Genomic DNA, 20,540 nt, shown 5'->3' with positions numbered 1-20,540 from the left:
TGCACATGTCCTGATGGCATGCGCAATTAACCTTTTATGTATGCAGGAGAGTTGCACTTTTCACTCATATTTGGAATAATAATAATAATAATACCAATGAAAAGATGTGGAATGAAATTGGTGAATTGGTCAAACTCGTGAGTTTGATGCTAATGTTCTGAAAATTTATTTTCGAAAGTTCGGTTCGACTGATGTCTACCCAAGAAGTAATTAAATTAAGGAATTCGTGTTGTACACAAAGCAATCCGAATCATTCGAAAAGCAACGTCTCCTTTCTAGGATCAGCGCCTCTGGTGGTGCAAGAAATGATCGTATTGGAATAGTCGATGGTATATCGGTATCATCAGTCGTACAGTGGAGTACGGTAGTAGCACTAGAAGCGACGTGAGAGTAATTGGATGTAATAGTTTGGAATCTACGCCAGTCGATGATACAAAGAACCCTACGTCCCATTATAATCATATTAGTAGGTAGTTGTTTTTTACATCCTACCCTTTCACTTTGAAAAACTGCGTTGTAAGCTACAATCTGCAGTTCTTGTCGATCTGTTACTACCGATCTTATGCATCTAATACTATAGATCTGTATACGTACATATACGTCTGTATAGTACCTGTATACTTAATTTATTTACGAGATAATTAATTTACGAGATATAGATTTATCGACACTGTCGATTCGATAGTGTCGAAAAGTTATCATTCCACCCCAGGTTATTAAATATTGCGCAGTTTGTAATGCATTATTAAATGGAATATTCAATTAACTTTCACGCAAACTATAGTGGCGATCCTAGCAATGTTTTTTTTTATTGACCCCCCCCCCCCCTTACTCTTGATATATGTCTGAAGTCTATCGGATTATTGTGCCCAAGATCCCATTACAAATCCAAATACTTAACAATTAAACAAATATCCCTAATAAAAATCTCTCAGTATCAGTTATATTCTAACTTCGTTACTATTTAGAAACGCTACAACCTTTCTCAAAGGTCTTTTAGCAATGTTTCTAGCTATCATTTTACCATAAGAACTAATATGACCATTATGACAAACAGAAATAGTTCAGAATTAGAAAATAGATTACGGTAATAACTTCAGTCTTTTCGAAGGAAGAAATTTAAACAGGAACTTCTTCTAACATGTTTCAATACTTGCATGCAATTATGGTAAGTTTATTTCATTGAATCCGTAGTAGATATAGGGTCAAATATATAAGAGGCTTTTATTCACAAGTGAAATAGACTGCAGCTGCACTAAGAGTGCAGGACTACGATCTTGCAAATCCTCCGGAGGTGAATTTGCCATCCTATAATTCGTAGGGGAAGTCTTTCAGGCTTCGCACATACTCCAGCTTCAAACATATTATATTTTTTCCATATTTCTTAGGAATCTGATCTACACCGAGAAAAATTTGGATGGTATTTTCTACAAATCGTGTCTTTAAATTCTACTGCCTCAAAAGATAGTAGAAAATACCATCCTCCATAGATACTTTCCTTTAGAATCTACCATCTTGACATTTTAAAATTTACTATCCTATGGATAGTAAATTCTAACAGCCGGATGGTAAAATCTACTATCCTCCTTTAGATTTTACATTGACCTCTCTTAGATTCTAATATCCGGGAAGTAAATTTTACTGGCCGCATATTTGATGTTAAAATTTAACTGGAAGACAGTAAATTTTAACGGAGGATAGTAATTTGGATTGAAATTACTATCCAAGCCAGTAAAATTTGCCATCCTGCTGTTAGAATGTAATTTTGGAATATCGTGGGTGCCGATGCAACGGTTCCCGATATGCTTTGAATACATCATAGCAATTCGTGGCGCAGCTGGAAGATGCTGGACTGTCATCACAAAGGTCGCGTGTTCAAATCTCGGCTGAGTCGTCAATGTTGGAAAAAGATTTTCACGCATCAAAATGGCTTGAAATACAGAGAATGTCATCCAGGAAGAGCCCCAAGCCCTCAAACAATGGCCAAAAATCAATGAAAATAAGGAAAAATAAATTTTTCCGACATTTTTCATTCTAATATCCGGCTAGTAAAATTTACTATCCTGCCAGTAAAATTTACCATCCGGATAGTAAAATCTAATATCCGGGGATATTAGAATTTACCATCCGGCTATTAGAATTTACTATCCATGCAATAGATTCTACAATTTTTGACAGTCCAATTTAATATCGCGTTTGCTGGGTGACTTTTTTACTATCCGGCCATTAGAATTTTGTATGGAGGATGGTAAATTTTACCATCCACATTTTTCTCGGTGTAGTTAGACCTAACTAGTCATCATGATCATCATCATTTTTAACCGCTTATCTCTATTGGGATTACGCAAGCCAATCCTCTGCCACTTCAGAAACATGTTCGTGTTTAATCCCAATGCGCTCCAAGGCAAGATTTTCAATTTGATTCAGCCACCTTGTCCTAGGTCTGCCTTAAGGTCGACGCCTCCTCACAATGGCTTGCATAGCTTTCCTGGGGAATGTTTTCTAACTAGTCTTAAGTTATATTTCTTTTTTTTGTTTAAATAAGTCAGATTCATTAAAGAAATATAGGAAAAATTTGAAGTGTTCGAAGTTAGAGTACGTACGTAGCCTGACAGACTTTCTCAAAATTTATCTTTAACTTTAGCACTTAAGTGGTCTGGTAAATAAAAGCTTACGTACAGCAGCTTGACAAAGTCATACAGAATGACAAAGTCACACACAAGTCGAAGGGGAAAGACAACCCGCATCTATGATATTTGTTTGAAAAATAAGTGTCGTAAAGCTAATAAAATTGCGAATTTGAGTTTATGAGAGAAGGAGAATTCCGAGGTAAATGTCATGAAGTAAATCCACCTTAATAACGTTCTGGTGGGCTAGTCATCCGGTTAGCAAGGATGAGAACGGCTAAAATTGGAAAGTCTTTAGGGGTAGGCAATATGATTAGAACAGATAAGGTCAATCCAATCTTTCATTTAATGCACTAAAAGACCACTACAATAGACAAATTTCATCCCTTGTTTAATTACGGTTGAGTAACCAAATCATCTCCAGTATAGAGAGATAACTAATGACGGATTAACGTAATTATAATCAAAATAATTGTTAGACTGTATTGCCATCAGTTTATCCTTAATTAAGCCGTTTCTAAGTTTAAGAGACAGTTGGCATATACGGCCTACTGACCCAGGGTTTCTGTCGTTTACCTGGTGAGGCTGGTAATGCTAAGATGACGGCAGACGCGACCAAGAAACAGAATTTTGGTATAACTAAAATCTTATCTTATCTTATCTTAAGCCGAGAGACCGTTTAGTCAGAAACAGATGGAAATGGAAGTGATGGAATTAGCTTAAGCCGTAAGTATGCCCAGCATATAAGGTTCTGAGCCAAAGATTCTTCTCCATTGTGACTAAAAGGCTACAGCAAGGCTGGAAGCTCAAAAGAGCTCAAGCCACCCTGTCAAATCATTTGACATTTGTCTAGAAGAGTCTAGATCTAATCTGTAGGTAGAAGGATGTTCCATTAAATTTTGTCGAATTAATCGAGAGCCTTTATTCTGATAGGAACCAGAACTGGGGAATATGGAAATTTCTCAATCGATTAAGGGATCTTCTTTTGCCGACATGCCAAAGTTGATTCAAAGTTGGTAAGGTCGAAGGCGTACCTATTTCTCAAGGAGCACTTCTTAGTAGTTTCGTGGATACATTGAAATTTATTCAATATGTCTAGTAAAATGCAAGTACTAAATGTGCCTTCTTTAATCTCTCTTTTGATATAAAGAGAGGTATATTTAAATTTAATATCCAAAAATGGTACTAAAAGACTGCTGATAGATCATGGCTCAAGTTCTGAGAATGCCAATAGGTGTTGCATGCACCCTATAATGCTTTCTCTCTTTGAGTTTAAACAATAAAAAATCCAATTTATGCAATAGAATTGTAATGTATACACAAAGTAAATATATTCAATTTATCTCTTTTGAAAAGATTAAACTTATGCAATTATAATCAATTTCCTGAGGGATTTGTGTATAAATATGTGGAAAAACTGATTATTTTGTGTACTGTTAAAGTTTACAAAGTATAAGATTGTAAAAAGTTTGAAAAAAATTAGCTCACCTGACCACCAACAATACATATCCCAAATGATGTATCCTTAGCACGTTCAAGATGAACTTTTACAGTACTTCCAGATACCAAGTCACCTGGATTTAAAAACAAAAAAAAATGTATATGAAAAAAGGTATGATAAAGTTAAGCTATAACTTTTAATTGAGTTTCATGGCTGAAAAACTGTAATAAGCTCAAGTGCAATGGAGGCGCCAGGTAGTCACATAGAATTATTGAATTACGATAAAAGACTCTGCTATATACTTTTTTCTTCCTTTCAACCTCCACGGAAGTTTACCGCGAAAAAAGCAGAAAAAAATTACTAGCATACACACTTTTTGAGGCTTCAACTCACCACAATTGGTTTCCACATTTTCCAATGCTGTTGCCACCGTCATTCTATGTACACATTAGAAGGAGGAAGAATGTGTGAAAAAAAGATAGATGAGATAGATATAAATATATTAGTAATCAAATTCTATTTTCCGATGGTTAATTGAAAATTAGAAAATTACATTGAATTTGATGTGTAGCCCTGCTAATGATGGTTAATATGATTTTGAAAGGGAAAGGATTGGGATGTTTGAGTATGAGAACGAATAGTGATGTTAAATTACACGAAATATAAATTCTCGGTGTAAATAATTACAAAATATTATAACTGTCGTCGAAAGAATCAGACCTTAATGCCCTAGACACACTTACGACTTAAGCCGAGAGACGACTTAGTGGAAAATGATGGAAATGAAGTTTAATCATTATTTCAAATATAATTACGCTAAGCCGTCTCTCGGCTAATCCTCAGGTCTGTCAAGGCCCTAAGAATATTTCCCTTGAATTTGGCGGAACAAGATTGAGAATTTAAAATTGAGAACAGTTTCCAACAAGGTTTCCAACGCCACTTGCGGGTTGATAAGTGCCCTCACCTCGCACATCTCACTTGAAAGAAAAATAGTGAATTCTCTGCAAAAAGTTTGCTTTCATTTCTCAGTGAAAATATTTTTCTTTTAAAATGAACCCATTTAGTTTCCACAAGAAGAAAAACAACTTCCACTCATCTTTTGTTAATTTATATCACTGAATACAATGTCATCTTATCTAAGAGAAACTAGGGGCAGTAGGGGAAAGTACTCTCCCTTCGGACGTTCATGCCTTCGAATAATGTGAATTTTCTTTCAGTTTTCCTAAGACATTTACTAATAAGCTAATTTATATTTAATAGAAATATTTAACACTGAGAAAAAAAGAGGGTGCGATTAACTTTTTTACCTCAGAACTTTAACACTTTTCAGGTGTAAAAATATATTAACATTTTTAATGTTAATTTTACACTTTTTAAGGGTAAAATTAACATGAAATGGGTAACTTTAACCCCTAATGCACATAAAAAGGGTAATATTTACACCGATTTTGGATCAATACTGCAGGGTAAAATTAACATTTCAGGAATGTTATTTTAACTTTATCGGATTTCTCTCAGTGAAGTTTCTTAGAAAAAATTCACATTATTCGGAGGTATGAACGTTCGAAAGGAGAGTGCTTAACCATAGTATATGCACTTTTGGAAGTGCAAATTTCACTTGATTTTCCAAGAATACAGTAAATTTTAAGAAAATGACGCACAGCTTATATTATACTCTTGAGTTTGGGGTGGACATCGAGACTAATCAGAATATTATAAAATAAGTCAGATTCCTAGGTAAATTAAAATTACGTTACTGTACATTTTTCACTTGTCACAAATAAAATCTAATAATGAAAAAAATAACAGTGTTTATGTATTACGCCAGTTTCCCGTAAATATACCGTAGATGTGGGTGACTTCGCCTACTTCTTTGCGTAATTTTCTCTTTAATTCTAATACTTAAGAATGATCTTCATCGATCCGATCCACCGGCTTTCATTGTTCGATCTACCTTGTCCGATCGGTGAACACGGAAGACCTTCTTTAAGTGTTAGAATTAATGAAAAGCTTCCGAAAAGTAGGAAGGCAGTCACCCTCGGACGGAGGCCAAAGTAGCATGTATGTATCTACGGTAACATGATTGAGAACAGTTAATAGCGCCACTTGTGGCAGACACAGTGAACTTAAGTTGAAGAAAGAATACACATTTATTTAAATATTAACAATATATTTTGTTTTTTTTTAACACAGTAGTTTAATTAGATAATAATTCTTCCAGTGATTCTGTAATATGGAATTTTACTAAACATAAAAGTCTCATTTGCCAAAAGATTAAATTCTACGTTCTACTATGTTATTATTACTTAGTAATTTTTTTTCACAATTTTTCTATTTGGTAGAGAAGGCATTCTTGTATCTGAGATTAAGCATGATTGAAGATATAAATGAAGATTAAGCATATCTTTAGCACTGCTCGAATTCAAAGAGAAACTCCTAGGGGAATTCTGTTACAATATGACAATGCCATTATGACAAATTTAAAATCTTTTAAGTGGTAAATGCGGAGGAAATAATCAAAAATCCGTCTCATATCAGTCATTAAAAGCTTTAATGGCAATTTGTAGATCACTGTCAATGTAAAGGTCATTTGTCGACATTGTCATACTGTTACAGAATTCCCCTCTAGTAGTCCCTTTTCTTCAACTTGTTATGTTTTGAACTGAAACTGTGAAAGATATTGATTTTAATTTTTGGATGACCTTCCATAAAAGTAAAACACAATCTTCGGAAGTTTTTTTCTCCTCCCCCTCAACAAACACCAAGTTTTTTGGTTGATTTAGAAAATAGCTCGAACGATTACTTTTACTTTTGGATATGTTTTCAGTTGTCGAGTAGAGGAATTCTGTAATTTTTGTGACATTACCACACGTGAGTTCGAAACCTAACAATGCCAATTGAGCAAGAATTCGCATGATAGCTTTTGCGAAAGCTTCACAAAATGCTTTTAGAAGGTGATCTCAGAGGGGTGAATTTCTCACGTGAATAACTCATCATTTCAGAATTCATTACACATTACACAGTTATTTACTTGAGAAATTCACCGCTCTTCGCTTTTGTAAGGAGTTTGTAAAGCTTTCACTAAAAGTCTCAACGATGAACTGGCGCAATTAACTTTAGAGGGATGTCTCCGGTGATTGCCAGTGAAAATGTTAGTCACTATAAAATGAAAACACTCTTTTGGTTTTGCCCAGAGCTTTCGATCATGATGGGGATCTTCTTCAGTGGCTGGAAGGGCATTAAATTTTTATTTGCAACAAATTTCTTTTTAACATTTTATAAAATGTTGACATTTTGGAAACACAATTTAGTGGAGTTAGTTAAAAATTGTCCAAAAAATGACCTTTCTAAAAGGTTAAAAAGAAATTCGTTGAAAATAAAAATTTAATGCCCTTCCAGCCACTGAAGAAGATCCCCAGAAGGATCGAAAGCTCTGGGCAAAACCAAAAGAGTGTTTTCATCTTAGGGTGACTAACATTTTCACTAAAACGTTCATGCTATAGGTTCTGTGAGTATTTCATATGACACTTTCTATGCAAGTTTTTTCACGTGAATAATTCACTCATCTCAGAATGCACACCCAGAGGGAGTGAATTTTGAGATTATGAGTTATTCACGTGAGAAATTCACGGCTTTATTATATAGGCTATATAGCCTGAGAAGAAGCATTTCCGCTGTTTGGCTTTGGTGGCTGGTCATCAACGCTGAGACGGCGGCGGACGCTTGGTATAGGGGGAGGGGCTAATGTAAAGGCAAATACACAGGTTGGTAGTAAAATACAATACAAATACAGTACAATTATACGGGATTATACATGATCTCAAGTTTTTTTTTTAATTCGTAAAAACATAACTAAAAGAATCAGGGATAGACCAAATGGAATCTACTACCATTGCTCAGATTTTATAAGGTATTTTGATATTTTACTTATATTTAGACGTCCAGAAACTCAGTCAATTCTTTTGTGCTGTCTAAATCAAAACTTTTATTTTCTTAGTAACTGTTAATGAGTATTTCTAACCGATCGTTGTTTTCATTTTCATCAGAATCATTGAAGAATGATTTTCATCATGCACTTCACGATCAGGGTATTCACTGAATTTTCATTATTTTTCTTCTCTGTAATTTATACTGACACTTTTAACGTCAAATTTCCGTATACAATGCATTTGACAGCAACTGTCACTTGGTTCATTAAAATGCAGTTTTTTTGCTTTTGTAACATTTTTACATTAAAATTAAATTTTTATCTGAAATTTATATTTTCAAAAGAATAGCCAAACAAATTCTGCGCGAATTTAATCACACCCCCAGGAGTATTATATAATTTCTTTGTAAAAAATAAAATTGAAACAAATAGCTGCTGTCAATGTTGTTCATCCAAGTGCTAATATAGCGAGAGAATGAGGGTTATTATTATTCCTGCTTTTACCACGAGTAACGCTGACAACTGTTCTCAAACGAGTTACCATCACTGATAGAAAAACGGGGGTGTGATTAACATTCTTTCCTCATAACTTTAACATTTTTAAGGTGTAAAAATATATCAAAATTTTTTAATGTTAATTTTACATCTTTTTAAGGGTAAAATTAATATGAAAAAGGGTAACTTTAACCCCCAATACACTTAAAAAGGGTAATATTTACACCGATTTTGGATCAATACTGCAGGGTAAAATTAACATTTCCGGAATGTTATTTTAACTTTTTCGCATTTCTCTCACTCAAGTGATCTCTGTAGAAATTTTCACAGAAATTTTTACTTTCTCAACGGAACATTAAATATTTTCAAATTTGGCATAATTTATTACGTGAATTTTTGTGATTTCACTAAATGAAAGCAGTTTAACTGATCAGTAATAATTTTCTCAGTAGCTTTAAAAAGAGTTAACATGTGAATGAAACTGTATTGATACATTTTCAATGTACTTTAACATCACTGGTGGGTAGAATGTGTCGTAAATTGTGTGTGATATCGATCTTAAATTGTTATATAGATTGTGAAAGTTAGGAGTAATGGTAACTGAGCGGCTTTTCATCTCCCTCAATGGTCAATTGATTGCATTATTGTATTACTGCATATTCAGTGGCGATGATTGTGCTTTTCTCTTGGCGAAGGGACTTATTTGATTTTCTAAAATAGCCTGGCCTGCAGAATTATTAAAATATAATTGCAAATGTGAGGTGATAAAGTGGATGGGTGGACTAATAAGTTTAACTGAAATGACTTTGTGTCTCTTTGATGCATTAGGTATGGGGTATTTGATGTCTCTCTTCGCAACACATTTCATGTCGTCCAATTAAATGAAAAAGGGGAATGGGAGATCGTGGAAAGTTGGGAAGTTGGTGAAGTGTGTGCAATTTTCACTAAAAGGAAAAACAGTGTGGTGTGGAAAGATGAGAAAGTTCTTATGGATGTAATGAAAGGAAAAAAAAATAAGAATGACACTTTCTCAAATGATTCTCATAATTTCACATTTTCACAGTCTTCAATCTTGCACGGATGTTTGCTTCTTCACAAAATAATTGGTACTCATTGAAGTTTTCTCTATAATCTTTCGTTCACTCTTATCATTTTTTTTCTTGTTAAATTTTCTCCAATATTGACTCACACTTTTCCTTTCAAAAGTCTTTTGAACATTGGGAAGGAATGAAACATATTATGCAGAGAAGAATATCATACACAAAACTTTACACTCAATTCTTCATCAAATGACTTTATTGACACAATTATTCCAACTGTGCTTGCCTTGTCCAAATGCTCAAATATTCACCTTCACTGATACATACACATAAGAATTTTTGATAAGGAAACTAATCGGGGAAAACAGATGACTGAGAGACTGAATGAAGTGGGGAGAGAAAATGTTTAGATGTAAGAATATAATAAAAATTTCTGTATTGTGTGGGAAATTTTCACACAATAGAGCGCGCCAAGAACTAAACTTATAAAGAGACGTAAGAGAATTGTGCAGATGATGAAAACGTGTTTGTGATAAATGCTAATTCAATTTATCTTTTCTCTCTTGTTAGAATTTATTTCTGGGTTGAAGAGATGTGGGGTATAATTTAGAAGCAAGATTTTGCTTCTGTATGCAATTCTTATGCACTGTCCAACAGTGATTTTCTGCTTTATTGTCATTGATCTTGCGCCTGCAGTTTAGGTAAACCGATTTTCTCTATGGTTTGATATCTAATTGGCTAGATCTTAGGTTCCACTTAAAAAATTTTAATTATTCAAAACGTAAATGAAAGGTCTTTCCGTGGTCTATAAGTTTGTAGAAGATGTCGAGTTTTAAAAATCAACACCAGTGTTACTTCAGTTATACATGGTTATTATTGCATAATGCAGAGTGCAAAATTTATAAGTGAATAAAGGTTTATTTGCCAAAATTGAAACGTAATGTTGCAAGAGTCTTTAAAAAGGACAGTTAGAAATGATATTAAACTAACAAAATTCAGTATAAGTTCAAAAAAATACTCCTGGTATTAATAATAACCTATGAATAAAAATGATCTATCGTTTTGTTTTGGAAGTTATTCAGTAACATTACGATGGCGGTGGACGTAAGTTTTGTATCCTTGGTACAACATTGCAAACAGTATCTTGCAACATGTTTTCAACGGTTTAAGCTGAGAACCGTTAATATACATAATACTAATAATATTTTAAAGTAATTTAAACTAAAACTTTCAGAAAAGTTAATGTATTTTCCCTGAGTGATTTTCCTCTACGATTTCCGGAGAACAATTGATATAATTAGTTTCATGTCTGTTCTTTTTTACTATATAGAGTCTTCAGACTTAAGGTTTTACAATATGGCTTAATTCTTCTAATTTTTTATCAAGTATTTCAGTAAGTTTTGACTTTGAATTGGATATTTATCAATTCAAACTAGAAATACTGGAAATAAAAAGCTAATATTTTGTAATTAGCTCCTTAAAGAAAAAAGAAATTGATGTAAACAGGGCACGGGTGGACGCTATGAAACAAGCATTTTAACGGTTATTGAATTTAAATTCTATACATTGAACTATTACAAATACCGTATATTTATATAGTGCACCTATCAAAGGAAAGAAATTATCACCTAGAACTCAAATCAGAAGAGAGTATGAAGGAAAATATTATTAAAATCGACACGATGTCAAACTTTCCGTATAAAAAATATTGTATATATTTTCTGTGAACCGAAAAAAGAGAAACGAAGTAAATCTACTTCTGTTCGGCTGTCCCACATTATTAAAGAACTAGAAATACTAAAACTTTTTTCCTGACAGCAATTTTGGTTATCAATTGCGTAGAAAAAAATAGTCCAAAATTGTTGATTTAACCATTAGACAATGAAAAATCACTAAAATTGTTTGCTATTTAGAAATTTGAGATAGGGTAAAGTGTTACAAGTTGGACAATTCGCCGGTACAAGTTAACCATGGCTTTTTTCTTGATAAATACAGTACAAAGTTTGTTTTTAAGCACGAGGAACCAAATTATAAAACTAAAGCATTAAAAATATACAAATATAAATGAAGTACTAAATTTATCAAGAAAAAAGCCCTGTCCAAATTGTACCATTGTCCAACTTGTACCACTTTACCTTATTTGAATCTGGGCTAAACTGAAATTCGTAATGAAAGAGATAGTTCTAATGAATCTCCTTAAGTATCCAAAGTTTTAAGGGACTTGAACAAGTGTTATAATCCAGTTTAAGGTAGTTTAAAAAATATATATATTTTCCTTACAGACGCTTTAAAAAAAAGCTTCAAAATTTACACAAAAAGAAATTTCAATTTCAATTTCAATTTATTTAAAAACCACTACAAACAGGGTACAACCCTCTTACAAATGCGTGGTAAGCAAATATAGAAAGAAAAGGAATTTTTAAACAAAAATAAGAAAAAAAGAGCAAAAAAAGAGATAGAAAATCAAAGAATTAAGAAAGAAAAAAAATGTCACTGGTCAAATTTCGTAAAATTGTTCGTAAATTTTTGCAAATTCCAACTGAGGACTTACTAAATGTATGTAAATTGTATAATCCACAAAAAGTTCGTAAAAATTTGTAATTTTTGACAAACATTGTCTGTAAAATGATCACTATTTAAGTATTTTATGTTCTTTTACAAACATTTGTTCATACATTTGTTTTGTCTGAAAAATTTGACTAACAAATGACAAAATTTTACGAACATTTTTTGTAGGTTTATGAACATTTACCAACAAATGTTTGTAAAAAATGCTCTTCAAGTGATCAAGAGATGAATAATGTTTGTGAAACAATACAATCTTTTAGGAGAATTTTAGCGGATTATACAATTTACGAGTATTTCGGAGATTTCGGATGTTCCTAGTGGGAATTTACAAACATTTACGAACAAACGAACAATTTTACAAAATATTCTTTTCTGTGTATATTAATGTGTGCTTCTTTTAATAATTTAGAAACGCTAAGCAATAGCTCGAAAGCTTGAAAAGAAAGATTATAATATCGACGACTCAGAATATAAGTCTAACAACTCGATTTTTTACAAAAATTGTTTTATTCGCTGTTCGGATACTTCTATATATACTCTACACAGGAAAAAATATTTTGTAAAAATGTTCGTAAATGTTTGTGAATTCCTATGGGGGAGTTACGAAATGCTCGTGAATCGTATAACCCACCAAGTTCGTAAAAGTTTGTACTTTTTTCACAAACATTGTGCATAATATGATCATCTGACGAACATTTTTTGTACTTTTACAAACATTGGTTCGTAAATGTTTCTAAACACACAAAAAATGTTCGTAAAATTTGTTTGTAAATGTTCGTAAAATGCTTGACATTTAATAAATGTTATTAAAAATACAAAAAAATGCTCGTCAAATGATCATGTTACGAACAATGTTTATGAAAAAAGTACAAACTTTTACGAACATGTTTGTGGGTTATACGATTCACGAGCATTTCGTAACTCCCTCATAGGAATTCACAAAGATTTACGAACATTTTTACAAAATATTTTTTCAGTGTACCATCTCTATGAATATTATATTTGAAAGATAATTATTTTGAAAGTTATAGAGATTTTAAATCTCAAAAATCCTATACTCTGCATATAAAATCTCAGCCTTAAATCGCTTTCGTGTAAAATTTGCCTATTGCGAGTTATTCGTTTCTTATTTTGAGCGGTCGATATAAGCTAACAGGTTGTCAAATTTCTATTGAACACGGGAAGCGCGTGTAAGAGTAAATTCGTTTCTTTTGTTATATTTCACTTTAAAATTTATTTTCCATATTAACTGTAGCGGAAAGCGCACTACCTTCGGACGAGTCAAGCTTCAAACAATGTATTTTCTTCAATACGTTTTTATGAATTTCAACACTGAGTTAAAAAGTTAAAATAATATTCCGGAAATGTTAATTTTACCCTGCAGTATTGATCCTAAATCGGTGTAAATATTACCCTTTTTAGGTGTATTAGGGGTTAAAGTTACCCTTTTAATGTTAATTTTACCCTTAAAAATGTGTAAATTTAACTTTAAAAAACTCAACTTAACTAGCTAGTCCAATGTCTCAAATATCCAGAAAAGACTCAAATGGGTCAAATCCATCAGGATCATAGAAAAAAATTGAGTTGTCCTAAGCTTGAGTCGTCCGAAAGTAGCGCGCTTTCCCCTACCAAGCGTATCTGCAACACCTCTGGTATTGGAATCGAAAACTCTACTTGTTCTTCAATGTTTTAATGTAACTGGAGACCTATCATTCTCATTAGAGATAATTAACCCTCTAACGGGTAAGACCGCCTGGAGGCGGTCTTCACAAAAATCACATTTACAGCGACAATAAAGGTTTTATTTATTTAGAAGTGATATAGTGTCCTCGGTAATAGTCTTATAAACATCTCTTGAAAGTTTGAACTCATTTTGACTCTTCGTTTTGTTGCTATTCCCAGTTTTGTGAGACAGGTCAGAGAAAAAGCAACAGAAAATATTTGTGCAAAAAAACCCATTTCCAATTTTCATAAAAATACCGATTTAAAGTTATCCGACTAAAATAAATTTATTTTTTACTAAAAGATATGTCATTCTTTTTTGTATATTTTATTTAAAAAATTTTAAAAAACTAAAAATGTGAATTTTAGAAGCAAAAAGAGTTTCAAAAAAATTTTATATTTTCTCACCTAGCGCCTAAACTAAAAGAGATAATGAAGAATGGATGGTTTTTTCGACTTTATTGGATCATAATTATCCTAGAAAACATTATTTTAGAACTTTTCTTCGCATATTAAAGTAAACACCGTTAGAGGGTTAAAATCCGTTTGATTAAACGAAAGTTACAAGCACTTGAGTGCTAAAACCAGCAAAAGTCCTTTTGCCTGGATTACAGGCGCAGCACCAAAAATAAAATTGCTGCATAACATTACCTTTTACGAATAATATTGCACTCAAATAAATTGTATTCACAAAGTTTATGATAACACTAAAATAATTAATTCTATTATATCTTTGTATCTTTGTTTAGGTGAGAGAATACTGCAGAGACCACCTACATTTGTCACAAAACTTTAAAGTACCTCAAAACTCGTGTGCACGGCAATTCAATGATGAACGAGAATGTGAAAACTAAACGTGAGTATTACAGAGACTTCTGCTACTGAATGTTAATAAAATCAGTCTCTCTAAGTATCGAATGGGGGGCGATTGAATACAAAAAAAAAATAACAAACTCCTACACATTGCAGCAAAGAAAGAAAAAGTGTGTATACTCTCTAAATGTGTATAATGTGAGCTCTCGTGAAAAACATTGACGAAAAGAAAAATACAGAGTTTTAGTCTCTCAAGCCAATGTGCGCGACATACAAGGTGTTTATTTAATTAAAATAACACTCAGCACACATATCCGAAGCCATACAAGAAGTTTCTTTATTTCTCTCTATGAACTAAACTTTTCTTTACAAAACCAAATGTTCTTGATACCTTCCTCACCTCGAATCTCCTGGTCGTCTCCAGAACACCGTGTACAGAATATTTTTGCAATATTCACCCAGAGCGCCATTCATTTGGTCAAAAAGGAGATTTTAACTATTTTTTTTCTGTTTTTAAGTTAGTTAATAAAACTTGTTCTGAGGCAACTGACCAGTATTAACTTGAGTTTGAGAATCACCAAGGGAAATAAAAGAAAATAAATATAAAACACACTGCGAAGGCAGCCAAATTGATCTCAATTGCACTACAGTCCTGGGCACAAATGGGGTATGAAGAAAAATAAAATTGTACAATATAGTCTTGGTCTTCTAACAAGAAAAAAAAAACCAAGAGAGTAACCGCACGCTAAAGGAAGCACACCAAGCAACAACTCTTGCTTATATGAAATTTTGTGAGATAATATATAAGAGGAGTGCGAGAAAAACGGTTTTTGGATTCACATATAGCACAAAATTTCAATTTCAACGTGCATAGAGCCACGGTATCTAAAGCCAATCCGCTATTGGGGTATCTTTTATCAGTATACAATTTGTTTCGTAGACACGAATTGCCAAGCAAAAAAAAAAGGTGGCGAAGGTGGAGAAATGAGCAGAGATATGAAAATTCCTCCTATGATACTGCTATCCAATTTTTTTCTTTACTTCTTCGTCTCTATGATTTTCTCTCAGGAGAAAAATATCACTGAGGAGAAGAATAAAAAAGCTCCACTAGACATTTGGGTGTGTGTGAATTGGAGAAAATGATGCTGTATATTTTTAGCCATTTATTGGTTGAAGAAAAGAGCGAGAAATGTGAAGATAAAAAGTCCACAAGAAAATCTGACGATAAAAAGACCATTGAAAAATATAATCCCAAAATTATTGTGAAAAAAAAAAATTATAACGAAATTTTTCTTAGGATCGCGCTATGCTTCACTTCTTTTTTGCTGTGTTGGCAAATACGAGAAGAAATATTTGAAAATTCTTGTTTTCTTAAATTGCTAAATAATGACGAAAAGAAATTCGTGTACTGCCAAGGGGTAACTTATTCCGGAGAACTTGAGGTAGTCTGACCGGGGAACCCATATGGGAACTCGGGGAATACATACATTTTCTGAGGGATCCCACGGAGAACTCTCGGGGAAACTCCCATAAATTTTACAGGGAACTCTTCGTGAATACGGGGATACCATACAATTTTCAGAGGACTCACGGGGATCCCATATATATTTTCAGGAAATCCGGGAAACCCATGCACTTTTCAGGGAACTCATGGGGAACCCATATATTTTTCAGAGAACTCACGAGGAATCTATACGTTTTTCAAGGAACTCACGGGGAACTCATATATTTATTCAGGAAACCCGGGGAACACATGTATTTATTCAGGAAACCCGGGGAACCCATGTATTTATTCAGGAAACCCGGGGAACCCATGCATTTTTCAGGAAACTCTCAAGGAACCCGAGGAAACCATGCAATTTTCAGGGACACCGGCGAACCCATACAATTTTCAGAGAACTCACGGGGATCCCATATATTTTTCAAGGAACCCGGAGAACCCATTTTTTTCAGGAAATCCGGGGATCCCATGCACTTTTCAGGGAACTTATGGGGAACCCACATATTTATTCAGGAAGCCCGGTATGAATTTTTCAGGAAACTCATGAAGAACCCATAAATTTGTCAGGAAACTCTCAAGGAACCCGAGGAAACTATGTAATTTTCAGGGATACCGGCGAACCCTTACAATTTTCAGAGAACTCATTGGGATCCCATATATTTTTTCAGGGATCCCGGGGACCGCTTTTTCTTCAGGAAACTCAGGAAACCCATACTTTTTTTCAGAGAACTCACGGGGAACACGGGTATACCATACAATTTTCAGAGAGCTCACGGGAACCCATTTTTCAGGAACTCCACGGGGAACCCATAAATTTTTCAAGAAGCTCTCAAGGAACCCGGGGAAACCATACAATTTTCAGGGACACCGGGGAACCCATACAATTTTCAGAGAACTCACGGGGATCCCATATATTTTTTTCAGGGAACCCGGGGAGCCCATACATTTTTTCAGGAAACCCGGGGAATGCATATGTTTTTCCAGGGAACCCGGGGAACCCATGCATTTTTCAGGGAACTCACGGGGAATCTATACATTTTTCACGTAACTTACGAGGAACCTGGCGCGCTCACACGTTTTTCATGGAACCCACAAAATCCATAAATTTTTTTCAGGGAACCCGGAGAAAACAGGAAAGCCGTGTATGTGTTCGGCGAACCTTGAATTCGAGTCTCTCTAAAATTGCTTATGAATAACCCCTTGTGTACTTCTTAAACTTTTAGTTGAAACATTTTGTAAATTTTTTTTAAAATGATTTTTAATTAGTTTGAATTGATTTACAATTCTTTTTCTGAAACCTGTATTAAAAGTAAATATACAGATTGAGCGGCAAAGTTTGTGATAGCAAAAACAGAAGTCTTTTTTTTATTCTTCAAAGTAATTTTCCATGATTCCATTCACAGACCAATGATTCTTACGACCATTATGCCCTTATGACCAATCATTCATTTTTTTTTAATGAAAATATTGCCAATCTGGTATTATATTTTCTTTGTTAAAACATAAAATGATAATATCGTAGCTATATTTTTTATTACTGCTCAGCTTAAACTTTTTACTGCTCTTTTTTACAGTGTCACGGATTTTTTTTGTTTAATTACACTTAATAAGGATACTTATTTTACTTCAACTTCTTTTTTAAATTGTTATGTTCGAAGGCAGTATTTAAATTACTGAGTAAACTAGTTTATATTGAGAAATATATAGCGTCTTTGGAGAAAATCCCTTCCTTTTCAATTGACAAAAAGGCTATACCTAAGGCTTGATCAACTAAAATTTAGACCACTCCTTATTGTCTCTACAGGGTCATCTGTGCAAACGATCGTTCGTTTGCACAGGTGATCAATGAAGGTTTTTAAAAACTTTATTATTAAAAAAGATAGGGGATATGTATCAAATTTCGGCCAGCTTATAATTTCGGTCACTTCTTTTGTACCTCAAATTTCAATGAATTTTTAATTTTTGCATAACTTAGAGATAATTTAATGCTAAAAAAAGAATGTCGCATCGACCAAAGAGATGATGTGAAAAAGGTTTTGGAAGAATTCCGAAAGCAACTATATGAGAATTAAGGTGGCTGAAATATTACCCAAACCTCTGTCTATATTTTTATTCTTTCCAAGAATTAATTTAGAGAAAACAAAGACAATGAACTATTTACAAGGTTCAAAGCAAACCTACTTAAAAAGAAGTAACAATAAACACAATTTTTATTAAAAATATTACATTTCAAACTTTAGACTTTGGCGCTTGCATTGGCACAGCTACCTTAATTCTTTGTTTTTAAGAATTTAATAGGGCCTGGTTTATTTTTAAAATGTGGGGAAAAATTTGCAATTTCTGAAAAAGCAGGATTTCAGATAGGGTAAAGTGGTACAAGTTGGACAGTGGTACAAGTTGGACAGTGGTACAAGTTGGACAATGGTACAATTTGGACAGGGCTTTTTGTCTTGATAAATTTACTACTTCATTTTTATTTGTATATTTTTAATGCTTTAGTTTTATAATTTGGTTCCTTGTGCTTCAAAACAAATTTTGTACTGTATTTATCAAGAAAAAAGCCATGTCCAACTTCTACCGGCGAATTGTCCAACTTGTAACACTAATTCCAAATTATACACATTACCCTAGAAGATCCGTTTTTGATAACCTAGTAATAAACTGAGAATATTAAGATAGTTTAATTGTATCAAGTGAGTGAGTTTTTCAATTTCTAAATTAGTTTGTCACATATTCCGTATTGTCCTAAATACCTAGTTTTACCCTATGCCTCTTTAAGTATTGATAATTTTTTCTACCTGAAATAACTATAGTTTCTGAAGGTGATCTGACCTAAAATTACTTACAAGTGGAGCATACATCACGTTATTAAAAAATAAATAAATAAAATACGATAAGAAGTTATTGTAGACTAAACTATTTTATAATAACAAACTCCCAGATATTTTTTCTTAAAGCCTAAATCTAAATTTAAAAAAACTGCAGCAGAATTTTATAAATTATTAAAATACCTTTACGAGTTTTGGAAATAATTAAGAAATATCAGCCAAAACGCAAAAATGAAAAATTATGTATTGCTTAGAATTTCAAATATTAATAAAACAACATTTCCATAAATTTTTATTACGCATTTTCGAAAAGCAAGAAAAGAATTTTAGGCGAGTGTTATAAAGAGAGAAAGAAATATTGTTAAAATTCAATATAAGCTAATTTTCTCAAGCAAAATTTCCTCAATTTGTCTAGAGAGTAAGTGAAGATTTGTCATAATTTGCTTGGTGTGGAGGAGAGAACTTTTCCGCACGAGGGAATGTTTGTTTGGAATTTTCAATTAATTACCCAGATGGATGAGTATGAGTGGAAATTTTGAATTGAGGCCAAGAAAATCCCGGACTCTCGCAATCATGTGCTCGGCAAAATAGGATTTGCCTGAGCGATTAATGTCCAGTGACTGTGATGAGGCTGGGGTGGATTTCTATGTGAATGTAAAGAGCTAAACATCCAGTATAGGAAATCATAGTATGAAATATTTAAAACACAATTTGTGGTGGTCTGGTCAGTGTCTGATTGATTGATTGGGTTTTCGGAGGATTGGGAGGATTGACTATGTTTCAATGAGGAGATTCCCCATGAGGAGGATTTATCGAGTGGAAATGATGGAGGCGGGAGTGAGAAATCTCGTAGAGTAAACCGCCACATGAATGTAATTAAGCGCGAAATAGATTATTTGGGCTTTTTGGGGTATGTTGTGAAAATTTCAAGGGGTTAATATCTGGATTAAAAAATATATTTTTTTTAAATCCTTATGCATTTTTTCGTTCTGATTTTTCCACTCCAAGTTCGCTTTTGTTTTAATGCACAGAAAAAAAATATTTTGTAAAAATGTTCGTAAATGTTTGTGAATTCCTATGGGGGAGCTACGAAATGTTCGTGAATCGTATAACCCACAAACATGTTCGTAAAAATTTATACTTTTTTCATAAACATTGTTCGTAATATGATCATTTGACGAGCATATTTTGTACTTTTACAAACATTTGTTCGTAAATGTTCGTAAACACATAAAAAATGTTCGTAAAATTTTGTCATTTGTTCGTAAATGTTTGTTTTCCTGTCAAACATTTTACGAACATTTAATTAAGTTAATAAAGTCTTTTGCAAAAAATATTTTTCAAAATTTTATAATTTTTGGTGATTTGTGATATCAATAAAAGCAAATAGGTTTTATTTATAAATTTATTGTTGGTTCTTTTTTTTTTGAAATGTCGGACTAACTCATATGAGTCAATAAGATTTGCCCAACATTTGGAATTATATGGAATCAACTTTGCTCTTCTGTACAAAAAAATTATAGCTTGATTTATTCAATTATTTCAAAGAGGAGTATTGAAAAATTATTGCGATTATT

General features: G+C 33.0%; 1 protein-coding gene across 6 annotated transcripts in view; it reads right to left on the bottom strand.

Annotated features, from left to right (window-relative positions):
- Positions 1-20,540, bottom strand: part of LOC129807037 (inactivation-no-after-potential D protein) — a 75,057-nt gene that overhangs the window by 28,471 nt on the left and 26,046 nt on the right. For 5 of the 6 annotated variants that reach the window (XM_055856004.1, XM_055856000.1, XM_055856003.1 and 2 more), the window contains 2 exons: positions 4,462-4,505; positions 4,116-4,201 (listed from right to left, as the gene is read on the bottom strand). In XM_055856004.1, the coding sequence (XP_055711979.1) occupies positions 4,116-4,201; positions 4,462-4,505 (130 nt within the window). Of the gene's footprint in view, positions 1-4,115; positions 4,202-4,461; positions 4,506-15,034; positions 15,124-20,540 lie in introns of those variants that run through there. The other variant, XM_055856005.1, reaches the window with a different exon arrangement.

This window comes from Phlebotomus papatasi, chromosome 3, assembly GCF_024763615.1.
Source record: "Phlebotomus papatasi isolate M1 chromosome 3, Ppap_2.1, whole genome shotgun sequence".
In the NCBI taxonomy this organism is placed as follows: domain Eukaryota; kingdom Metazoa; phylum Arthropoda; class Insecta; order Diptera; family Psychodidae; genus Phlebotomus; species Phlebotomus papatasi.
The sequence above is the reverse complement of the archived record's forward strand: the minus strand, read 5'-3'. Positions and strand labels throughout refer to the sequence as shown.